Source organism: Eleutherodactylus coqui, unplaced genomic scaffold, assembly GCF_035609145.1.
Source record: "Eleutherodactylus coqui strain aEleCoq1 unplaced genomic scaffold, aEleCoq1.hap1 HAP1_SCAFFOLD_82, whole genome shotgun sequence".
In the NCBI taxonomy this organism is placed as follows: domain Eukaryota; kingdom Metazoa; phylum Chordata; class Amphibia; order Anura; family Eleutherodactylidae; genus Eleutherodactylus; species Eleutherodactylus coqui.
This window is the reverse complement of record NW_027101746.1, coordinates 102812-114663: the sequence shown is the minus strand read 5'-3', so window position 1 is coordinate 114663 and position 11852 is coordinate 102812. Positions and strand designations below refer to the sequence as shown.

At 50.0% G+C, this 11852-nt stretch overlaps 1 protein-coding gene across 1 annotated transcript in view; it reads left to right on the top strand.

Annotated features, from left to right (window-relative positions):
- The first annotated feature begins 818 nt into the window (after positions 1-818).
- Positions 819-11852, top strand: part of TMEM35A (transmembrane protein 35A) — a 38630-nt gene continuing 27596 nt past the window's right edge. The window contains exon 1 of the mRNA XM_066588464.1: positions 819-976. Within this exon, the coding sequence (XP_066444561.1) occupies positions 857-976 (120 nt within the window). The 5' untranslated portion in view covers positions 819-856. The remainder of the gene's footprint in view (positions 977-11852) is intronic.

Genomic DNA, 11852 nt, shown 5'->3' with positions numbered 1-11852 from the left:
GAAGGCAGCGCGGGGACACTTTTGTGTGCGCTACGGACGCAGCGTCGTGCGCGCGCGCGGGGGTTGGGAAGCATGTAACCCAGGAGAGGAGGCCGCTATTGTGGCTTAATAGTGGGACCAGGGAACCTGAGATGCAGCCCAGCATGTTGCCCCTCACCTGCCCTATCCGTTTCTGTGTTGTTTCCAGCACTTTCTTGGGTTTTCCAGATTTTCACAAATGAAAACCTTAGAGGAGCATGGGTCATATACAAAAATGCTCGAGTCACCCATTGACTTCAATGGGGTTCGTTACTCGAAACGAACTCTCGAGCATCGCGAAAAGTTCGACTCGAGCAACGAGCACCCGAGCATATTGGTGCTCGCTCATCTCTAATCACAGGTGTATTATCCTCTTTTACCACTCAAGACTTGGAGCGAATGTAATAAGCAATGACGTACATGCTATCCATAGACTGCACTATGTTGAAGACTCATACAAACCTATAAATGACAGATCACATGCTGCCTTCTTCCTGTCACTGCAGAAGGCCCCTGAGCTGTCGTCTGCAGGAAATCCCTCAGTGGGCTCAGTGTTTAATGTGTCTTTCACAGCCCCTAAACTGAATAACCCTTAAACTCCTAATTGTCCTCATTGCCTTACCGCTGTATGCAGAGCATGGGTTGCCATTCCTGCAGTGAAAGGGTTGCAGCCTGTAGCTTTCAGCAGTCTTCAGACTCTCAGATGGGAGCCAACTGCATGTGAGTAATACAAGGCTACATGAATCCTTTAGGTCTTTTAGGCCTGCTATACAAATGCGCAGGCGCGTTTTTCTATAATAAACACTGTGCACTCAGTGTGAGGATCGGCAGCCAAGAGATGGCGTCACCACGGACTGTAACAATTGTCGCCCTGTCTGTGGCTCTCGGCCTTTTCTTTGTGTTTATGGGAACTATTAAGTTGACTCCAAGACTCAGCAAGGATGCGTACAGCGAGATGGTAAGAAGAGGGGAGGGGAAGGTGTTTGAGTGGGGTACCACTGATGCTGTAGCCCCGTTACTGGCTCCATCAGGGGGTTCCTTCAGTCTCATTAGGTTTTCTTCTACGTGTTCCCCCGGTTCTACACAGATTCCTCCTACCGCTGCAGTGCAGTGTGAGCAGAAGGTGCTAGAAGTGTCCAGTACATCTTCACTCCTTCCTCACTGCTGGGACACAATGTCTCCTACTCCTCCGCGATGCGGAAGATAGCTGCGATGTATGTTACATTCATACCATTGATCCTTTATGGAGATTTGAATGGTAATGGAAGAAAGGAGCAGGCTGCCAACTGTCCATGATAAATATTACATGGGTCCGTGATTTCTTTGAGGCCAGAGGCACTTGAGCAGGTTATCATGACTGCAATGGTTATCCTTGTACAGTTCACAGACAATGCTGGTGATGACTTCATATCAGTGTATTGAGCTATAGACATGTATCACCCTATTATTCAGTGTATTGAGCTATAGACATGTATCACCCTATTATTCAGTGTATTGCGCTATAGACATGTATCAATTTATCATTCAGTGTATTGAGCTATAGACATGTATAACCTTATCATTCAGTGTATTGAGCTATAGACATAGAATCATAGAATGGTAGAGTTGGAAGGTGTAACAGCCTGCTTGTGAGGCCAGTAATTGTAACGCTGGAGTGGGATAGAATATATATATATATAATCTCCTTTGCGTGACTGCCAGACAATTGTACACGGAGCTGAGGGATAAACTATATACAATTTTCTCGTTACATGAAATAGCAGGTGATGATGGGAGTAGTAGTTGTCAGTTTGTAATGCCACTGTTCCATACACCGGCATTCTCACATGGTGCATTAAGGAAACTGGACAAGTGTATAGTACCACGGGTCCTCCAGAACGGTGGAGGCCCGGTAAAACTTTACTAGTGCTTTTCCATACAACACAACATACTTCAGAATGCAGAGTTTATACTGCAGGAAAACTTAGTTAATATTCAGCAATACTTGACATGAAAGTCAATGGCCACAGAATGGCAGTAATGATCACCCCGCTCTCATAGACTTTAGCACACGTGGGTGTCAGTTATGGGTGTACCACTATACAGTGATTTATGCTTCTGACGGCCGCATAGGAATCATAAACAGACTTATTTATTCTCTTCAGAGGTTTGGTAGACTTCTGCACTGTCACTAGCTGTGTAAAAACAGTCACTTGAAGCAGTAGTTACTTATAATGGCTCTCTCTTGTGGTGGGACTTTTGGAGGAAAACATTTAGGCTCACTCACTCCCATGCGCTTCACGTACGATTGGGTAGTCTTTCCTTTTCCTCCATCTTCAGAGACACAAGGGCTGATTGTGCCCTCATGCGCCTCTGTGGTAGCAAACCATCAGATGGTAGATGGGTGCTCCTGAGCAGCTAAGACCGAAGATAGAACTCCTTTCTGGAACCCAATCACTCATACTTATAGATTCATCCACACCACATCACATGACACTGAAAGATAGATACATTCAACATGCAGCCAAGCTCACAGCAATGATTTTAATGGGGTTAACCCTTCAAATGCTACAGCTGTGCAACACACACAGAAAATAGACATGACGGTTTTGCACAGTGCATCTGCATAAGACAGACATGTATGACAATTATGGAGTTGTATGGACATGTATGACAAATAGGGGTCCAGAATGACGTTCTGGGACACTGCAAATGGACCTCCAGGGTCATCGGGTCCAACTCCCTGCTCAGTGCAGGATTCACTAAATCATTGCAGAAATATATTTGTCCAGCCTTTGTTTGAAGACTTCTAGTGAAGGAGAACTTGCCACCTCCCATGGTAACTTGATCACCCTCACTATCAGAAAGTTTGATAATTTTCCTTTTTTATACTAATATGAGAACAAGCATAAAAAAAGGGTTTTTTAACATTTTTTTTTATATTTTTATTTTTTGTACTTTATTTTTCTCTTTTTTACACCATCTATGTCCCTTTGAGGGACATTCACTGCAGCACTGCAGATCGCTATGATAAGGCATGGCAGGACTTCTCTCCTGCCATGCCTTATCGCTTACTATAGCGATCACAGGCTATGGCAATACAGGACGCCAGTATCCGGAAGTCACAGAGGGAGCACGCTTAGATCTACTTAGATCACGGCAAAGAAGGGGTTAACAGCAGGGGGGGATCTCCGATGCTCCCCCTGCTGTCGCAGCGGGATGTCGGCTATTAGTGACAGTGATCTCGCGCTATCCCTATGACATAAGGGTACATCTTTTTGTGGCAAGTACCCTGCTCCCATGAGGTACCCTTACGTCATAGGGAGGGAAGGGGTTAACAGCAGGCATTCACTGCTGGTCATTGACGTTATAGATGGAGGGTTATTGCATGAACTTTATGTAAATTTCCTAGCTCTGTAACTCTACTAGTTTGTGAGACTGCCAGCAGACAGAGGGGTCCTCCTCCCGGGAGCCAGGAGCAAGGACCTCTGATAAGGTCACACTCATGTGGCCAGTCATGTGACCAGCCTGTGGGAGGAGCTAATCGGGAGTTTACCACCGCAAAGAATGTTTCTGGAAGCAGATAGCAGCCTCTTGGTTCCCAGGATGTCTCTCTGGTGGCTGCCGACATGCTGAGAAGAACCCCTGAGAGGAGCCTCAACTGCGTGGGTATGTCAGCCTCCCCTCCCCTCCAGCAGCCACACGCCCCAGCCGCACCAATCACAGGGCTGCCAGTGTAATGCCGGTCGCCCTGCTCCGCCTTCTACAGAATGCACAAGTGTGCATTTTGAATATGGTGGGGCTTCTCGGCTGCCGCAGAGCAAGGGCTGGGTCGCAACGGCAACCCCTGCTCCCCCTCACGATACGCCTATGATCAGCGGTCCATTTATTAATGACCCTTGGAAAAGTACTGTGAGCTATGCACGTATGGAGGAGATTGTATATTTTTGTTGCGTGCCTCCTCATGTGTGGGGGATGGGTCAGACAAATGTTATCAGACAACAATCCTTCCCATGGTCGAATATTAGCGAGCACTTTTTCAATGTAACTTTTAGCTTGTGGATATAAAAAAAGTTATGTGAATTTGTGGGTATTTTTCTTGGAATTCTGAAAGGGTCTTTTGTGCTTTTTTTTGTAATAGGCAGCCTATGTTAAGAATACCTCCAGCCCTCCATCGTAGGAATTCTCCTCGTGGAGCATTGCTTTGGAAACTGGGATTATTTAGTAATGTTAAGAATGTAGAATAGTTTGGATGTGAAGAGGTCAGTTTTCGTAATTTTTGCCATGTCTGCCATGTTGACAACAAAAGGGGGTTATCTCTGCAGTCTATCGGGATGTTCTGATATGTGAGATGCAGAAAAATAGGAAATGCAAATCCCATGGAGGAATTTATGTTCCATGTCCATATCTATGAATAGGGAAGTATGTTCTTCCCAGTCAATAATTATGCGTGTTAGTGTCGCTACATTGTATATTCTTCCATTGGGAAGGTTAACCCCACTGTTGAGTTTTGGCTGACTCAAGATATCAAACAGTATTCTATTTTTCCCTCCCTTCCAAATGAATGTGCACATCAAGTAGTTGATTTTTTTTTTTCATCTTTGAAGGTTAGGTAGACTGGGAGAGCACGGAGTAGGTAAAGTAGGCAGGGGAATTCTAACATTTTTATTAAGTGGACTCTAACTATATATGACAGTGGGAGTTTGCACCATTTTACTAAAGTCTGTTCTTGGGTTGGAATGCATGGTTTGATATTAAGTGCATATATTCTGTGGTAAAATTTGGTTATCTGCATAACAAGATATGAGATTGAGTTCTCTCACCATCGAAAGGGGTATCTAGGAGTCCAGCTCGGTCGCGATCGGCCATTCAGCAATAGGGCCTCCAAATTCTCCAAGCTAAGAAAATATCCCGAGAGAGAGCCCAGTTCGCATAGGTCCTGCAGGATCAGTGAGCGAGACTTAAATGGGTTTGTAATAGAGATGAGCAAGCGTACTCGTTAAGGACAGATTCTCGAACGAGTATCGTCCTTTTCGAGTACCTGCCTGCTAGCCCGCAAAGATTCAGGTGCCGGTGGTAGGGGAAGGGGGGGGCGGCGGGGGAGAGCAGGAGGGGTGATCTCTCTCCCCCTGCTCCCCTCTGCTCACTCCCGCAACCCACAGCTCACCCCCGCCGGCACCGGAATCTTTGCGGGCGAGCAGGCAGTTACTCAAAAAGGACGATACTTGCTCAAGTATCTGTCCTTAACGAGTACGCTCGCTCATCTCTAGTTGTTACTTGTTAATGATTAGAAGTACGTCGTCTGTAGAGATGAGCGAGCACCAAAATGCTCGGGTGCTCGTTATTCGGGACGAACTTTTCGCGATGCTCGAGGGTTCGTTTCGAGTAACGAACCCCATTGAAGTCAATGGGCGACCCGAGCATTTTTGTATTTCGCCGATGCTCGCTAAGGTTTCCTTGTGTGAAAATCTGGGCAATTCAAGAAAGTGATGGGAACGACACAGCAACAGATAGGGCAGGCGAGGGGCTACATGTTGGGCTGCATCTCAAGTTCACAGGTCCCACTATTAAGCCACAATAGCGGCAAGAGTGGGCCCCCCCCCCTCCCAAAAACTTTTACTTCTGAAAAGCCCTCATTAGCATGGCATACCTTAGCTAAGCACCACACTACCTCCAACAAAGCACAATCACTGCCTGCATGACATTCCACTGCCACTTCTCCTGTGTTACATGCTGCCCAACCGCCCCCCCTCCCCCCCAGTGTCCCTGCGCAGCCTTCAGCTGCTCTAATGCCTCACCACCCTCATGTCTATTTAGAAGTGCGTCTGCCATGAGGAGGAACCGCAGGCACACACTGCAGAGGCTGGCACGGCTAGGCAGCGACCCTCTTTAAAAGGGGCGGGGCGATAGCCCACAATGCTGTACAGAAGCAATGAGAAATAGAATCCTGGCCACCGCCATCAGGAGCTGCACACGTGGGCATAGCAATGGGGAACCTATGTGTCACACACTATTCATTCTGTCAAGGTGTCTCTGCATGCCCCAGTCAGACTGAGGTTCTTTACAAGTGGACACAGATGCATTTATAATTCCCTGTGGACCCACAGCATGGGTGGGTGCCAGGAAGCCACCGGCGGTACATAGAAATATCCCATTGCATTGCCCAACACAGCTGAGGTAGTAATGTCGTGCTTAATGCAGGTGGGCTTCGGCCCACACTGCATGCCCCAGTCTGACTGGGGTTCTTTTCAAGTGTACAGATGTAGTAAAAACTCCGTGTGCACCAACAGCATGGGTGGGTGCCAGGAAGCCACCGGCGGTACATAGAAATATCCCATTGCATTGCCCAACACAGCTGAGGTAGTAATGTCGTGCTTAATGCAGGTGGGCTAAAAATTTATTTGATTACACTGTAGGCGAGGGCCCACAAAAATTGCTGTATCAACAGTACTAATGTACCTGAAAAAAATTGGCCATGGCCAACCAAGAGGGCAGGTGAAACCCATTAATCGCTTTGGTTAATGTGGCTTAAGTGGTAACTAGGCCTGGAGGCAGCCCAGTTTAACGAAAAATTGGTTCAAGTTAAAGTTCCAACGCTTTTCAGAGCATTGAAACATCTAAAAATTGTTTAGAAAAATTATGAGTGAGCCTTGTGGCCCTAAGAAAAATTGCCCGTTCAGCGTGATTACATGAGGTTTCAGGAGGAGGAGCAGGAGGAGGAGGAATATTAGACACAGATTGATGAAGCAGAAATGTCCCCGTTTTGGATGGTGAGAGAGAACGTAGCTTCCATCCGCGGGTGCAGCCTACGTATTGCTTACGTATCGCTGCTGTCCGCTGGTGGAGAAGAGAAGTCTGGGGAAATCCAGGCTTTGTTCATCTTGATGAGTGTTAGCCTCTCGGCACTGTCGGTTGACAGGCGAGTACGCTTATCTGTGATGATTCCCCCAGCCGCACTAAACACCCTCTCCGACAAGACGCTAGCCGCAGGACAAGCAAGCACCTCCAGGGCGTACAGCGCTAGTTCAGGCCACGTGTCCAGCTTCGACACCCAGTAGTTGTAGGGGGCAGAGGCGTCACCGAGGATGGTCGTGCGATCGGCTACGTACTCCCTCACCATCCTTTTACAGTGCTCCCGCCGACTCAGCCTTGACTGGGGAGCGGTGACACAGTCTTGCTGGGGAGCCATAAAGCTGGCCAGGCCCTTAAAGACTGTTGCACTGTCTGGGCTGTACATGCTGCTCGATCTACGCACCTCCCCTGCTACATGGCCCTCGGAACTGCGCCTTCTGCCATTAGCGCTGTCGGATGGGAATTTTACCATCAGCTTGTCCGCCAGGGTCCTGTGGTATAGCAACACTCTCGAACCCCTTTCCTCTTCGGGAATGAGACTGGGAAGGTTCTCCTTATAGGGTGGGTCGAGCGGTGTGTACACCCAGTAATCCGTAGTGGCCAGAATGCGTTGAATGCGAGGGTCACGAGAAAGGCATCCTAACATGAAGTCAGCCATGTGTGCTAAGGTACCTGTACGCAACACATGGCTGTCCGCACTAGGAAGATCACTTTCAGGATCCTCCTCCTCAGGCCATACACGCTGAAATGATGACAGGCAAGCAGCATGGGTACCGTCAGCAGTGGGCCAAGCTGTCTCTTCCCCCTCCTCCTCATCCTCCTCCTCCTCCTCCTCCTCCTCCTCCTCCTCCTCCTCCTCCTGAACGCGCTGAGATATAGACAGGAGGGTGCTCTGACTATCCAGCGACATACTGTCTTCCCCCGGCTCTGTTTCCGAGCGCAAAGCGGCTGCCTTTATGGTTTGCAGGGAACTTCTCAAGATGCATAGCAGAGGAATGGTGACGCTAATGATTGCAGCATCGCCGCTCACCACCTGGGTAGACTGCTCAAAGTTTCGAAGGACCTGGCAGATGTCTGCCAACCAGGCCCACTCTTCTGAAAATAATTGAGGAGGCTGACTCCCACTGCGCCGCCCATGTTGGAGTTGGTATTCCACTATAGCTCTACGCTGCTCATAGAGCCTAGCCAACATGTGGAGCGTAGAGTTCCACCGTGTGGGCACGTCGCACAGCAGTCGGTGCACTGGCAGATTAAAGCGATGTTGCAGGGTGCGCAGGGTGGCAGTGTCCGTGTGGGACTTGCGGAAATGTGCGCAGAGCCGGCGCACCTTTACGAGCAGGTCTGACAAGCGTGGGTAGCTTTTCAGAAAGCGCTGAACCACCAAATTAAAGACGTGGGCCAGGCATGGCATGTGCGTGAGGCTGCCGAGCTGCAGAGCCGCCCCCAGGTTACGTCCGTTGTCACACACGACCATGCCCGGTTGGAGGCTCAGCGGCGCAAGCCAACGGTCGGTCTGCTCTGTCAGACCCTGCAGCAGTTCGTGGGCCGTGTGCCTCCTATCTCCTAAGCTGAGTAGTTTCAGCACGGCCTGCTGACACTTGCCCACCGCTGTGCTGCCACGCCGCGCGACACCGACTGCTGGCGACGTCCTGCTGCTGCTGACACATCTAGATTGCGAGACAGAGATTGAGGAGGAGGAGGAGGAGGAGGGTGCTTTAGTGGAAGAAGCATACACCACCGCAGATACCACCACCGAGCTGGGGCCCGCAATTCTGGGGGTGGGTAGGACGTGAGCGGTCCCAGGCTCTGACTCTGTCCCAGCCTCCACTAAATTCACCCAATGTGCCGTCAGGGAGATGTAGTGGCCCTGCCCGCCTGTGCTTGTCCACGTGTCCGTAGTTAAGTGGACCTTGCCACTAACCTCATTGGTGAGGGCGCGTACAATGTTGCGGGAGACGTGGTCGTGCAGGGCTGGGACGGCACATCGGGAAAAGTGATGGCGACTGGGAACAGAGTAGCGCGGGGCCGCCACCACCATCATAGCTTTGAAGGACTCCGTTTCCACAACCCTATACGGCAGCATCTCAAGGCTGATAAATTTGGCTATGTGGACGGTTAACGATTGAGCGTGCGGGTGCGTGGTGGCGTACTTGCGCTTGCGCTCCAACACTTGCGCTAGCGACGGCTGGACTGTGCGGTGCGAGACATTGGTGGATGGGGCCGAGGACAGCTGAGGTGAGGCTGTGGGTGCAGGCCATGAGACGGTTGTGCCTGTGTCCTGAGAGGGAGGTTGGATCTCAGTGGCAGGTTGGGGCACCGGGGGAGAGGCAGCGGTGCAAACCGGAGGCGGTGAACGGCCTTCGTCCCACCTTGTGGGGTGCTTGGCCATCATATGTCTGCGCATGCTGGTGGTGGTGAGGCTGTTGGTGGTGGCTCCCCGGCTGATCTTGGCGCGACAAAGGTTGCACACCACTGTTCGTCGGTCGTCAGGCGTCTCTGTGAAAAACTGCCAGACCTTAGAGCACCTCGGCCTCTGCAGGGTGGCATGGCGCGAGGGTGTGCTTTGGGAAACACTTGGTGGATTATTCGGTCTGGCCCTGCCTCTACCCCTGGCCACCGCACTGCCTCTTGCAACCTGCCCTGCTGATGCCCTTGCCTCCCCCTCTGAAGACCTGTCCTGAGTAGGCGTTGCACACCAGGTGGGGTCAGTCACCTCATCGTCCTGCTGCTCTTCCTCCGAATCCTCTGTGCGCTGCTCCCTTGGACTTACTGCCCTTACTACTACCTCACTGCAAGACAACTGTGTCTCATCGCCATCGTCCTCCTCACCCACAGAAAGTTCTTGAGACAGTTGGCGGAAGTCCCCAGCCTCTTCCCCCGGACCCCGGGAACTTTCGAATGGTTGGGCATCAGTGACGATAAACTCCTCTGGTGGGAGAGGAACCACTGCTGCCCAATCTAAGCAGGGGCCCGAGAACAGTTCCTGGGAGTGTTCCCGCTCCTGAGCAGGTGTCATTGTAGTGGAGTGAGGAGGCTGGGAGGAAGGAGGAGCAGCAGACAGAGGATTCGGATTTGCAGCACTGGACGGCGCAGAACTGTGGGTGGATGATAGCTTGCTCGAAGCACTTTCTGCCATCCAGGACAGGACCTGCTCACTTTGCTCATTTTCTAATAAAGGTCTCCTGCGTGGACCCATTAATTGGGCGATGAATGTGGGGACGCCAGAAACGTGCCTCTCTCCTAATCGCGCAGCAGTCGGCTGCGACACACCTGGATCAGGAGCTCGGCCTGTGCCCACACCCTCACTTGGCCCTCCGCGTCCTCGGCCACGTCCACGTCCTCTAGGCTTATCCCTACCCCTCAGCATGCTGTATTACCAGTGATTTGATTTCCCAGGCAGGAAATAAATTGGCGCAAGCCTGCAGGCCAAATATAATGTTTTCGCTTTTTAGCTTAGGGAAGACCCCACTGCGTATATTCAATGAACAAGAAGTTTAATATCTGTGGTGTGGCCCTCAAAAAGTGTCACACAACTATAGTGTAGCAGAGTTATTAACTCTAGCAGAGCAGGTATTTGCCAGTCAGGAAAGACAATGGCGCTAGGCTGCAGTAAAGCGTAGCTGGTTGCGTCTGATTTTTGTACGTTGTACACGCAGCACACACGTACACGGAGACCTTAGGACTGACACAGGCAGGCAAAATATTTTTTTTTTCCTTTTTAGCAAACGGAAGACCCCACTGCGTGTATTCAATGAATAATAAATGTCTTCTGGCCCTGCCTACACAATTCTATCCCTGTAGTATTAATGCCGGGTGCAATGGTCTGCACAGCCGGTTTTGAGAAAAAAAAATAAATATGCAACACTGCTAACAGCAGCCTGGACAGTACTGCACACGGATAGAAGTGGCCCTAGAAAGGACTGTTGGGGTTCTTGAAGCCTACACTAACTCCTAACACTCTCCCTGCCTAACCCCCACTTCTGTCCCTATTGCAGGGCGCAATGCTCTGCAGATCCAATTTGGACAAAAAAAAAAAAAATACACTGTGCTAACACAGTACTGCACACTAGTAGATGTGGCCCTGAGAAGGGCCGTTGGGGTTCTTGAAGCCTACACTGACTCCTAATGCTCTCCCTACAGCAGCACCAGCAGCAGCACTTTCCCTCAGCTAAGTCACAAGGCATGTGCGGCGAGCCGCGAGAGGGGCCGATTTTTATACTCGGGTGACATCTGATCGCCCCAGCCACTCACAGCAGGGGGGTGGTATAGGGCTTGAACGTCACAGGGGGAAGTTGTAATGCCTTCCCTGTCTTTCAATTGGCCAGAAAAGCGCGCTAACATCTCAGAGAGGAAACTGAAAGTAACCGGAACACCGCGTGGTGCTCGTTACGAGTAACGCGCATCCCGAACACCCTAATATTCGCACGAATATCAAGCTCGGACGAGTACGTTCGCTCATCTCTAGTCGTCTGCGAACACTGCTACCGAAATATCAGGGTGACTCGCTTGGATTGTCTGTTCTAAAGGCACTGGCAGAAAATGATACAGTAAGGGGTCCAGTGAAAGATTAAATAGTGGGGGCGAGAAGGGGCAACCCTGTCTAGTTTCCCTAAAGATATCTAATCAAAAAATAAGGAAGCAGCAGCACTCAGTCACAGATCACCATCAGGTGTGAGGTGCGGATACTGAGTGTAAGCTCCACTGGTCCGCACTCCTGGAACCACAATGTCAGACAAACGTAGAGAAAAGGCGCAGCACCACCAGTACTCCAAAATATGCTGTTTTTATGGATTGAATAAAAACAGCATATTTTGAAATACTTGTGGTGCTGCTCCTTTTCTCTACGTTTATCTAAAGGTATCTATAGCTTGGGTTATATGATCATTTACCATGAAAGTGGTGATTATTTCTGATTTAACATACTGTATGAAATTACAAAAATTTGCTCCAAATTTCCGATGTTGTAGGGTGGCATTTAGAAAAGGCCAAGACACTTTGTCAAA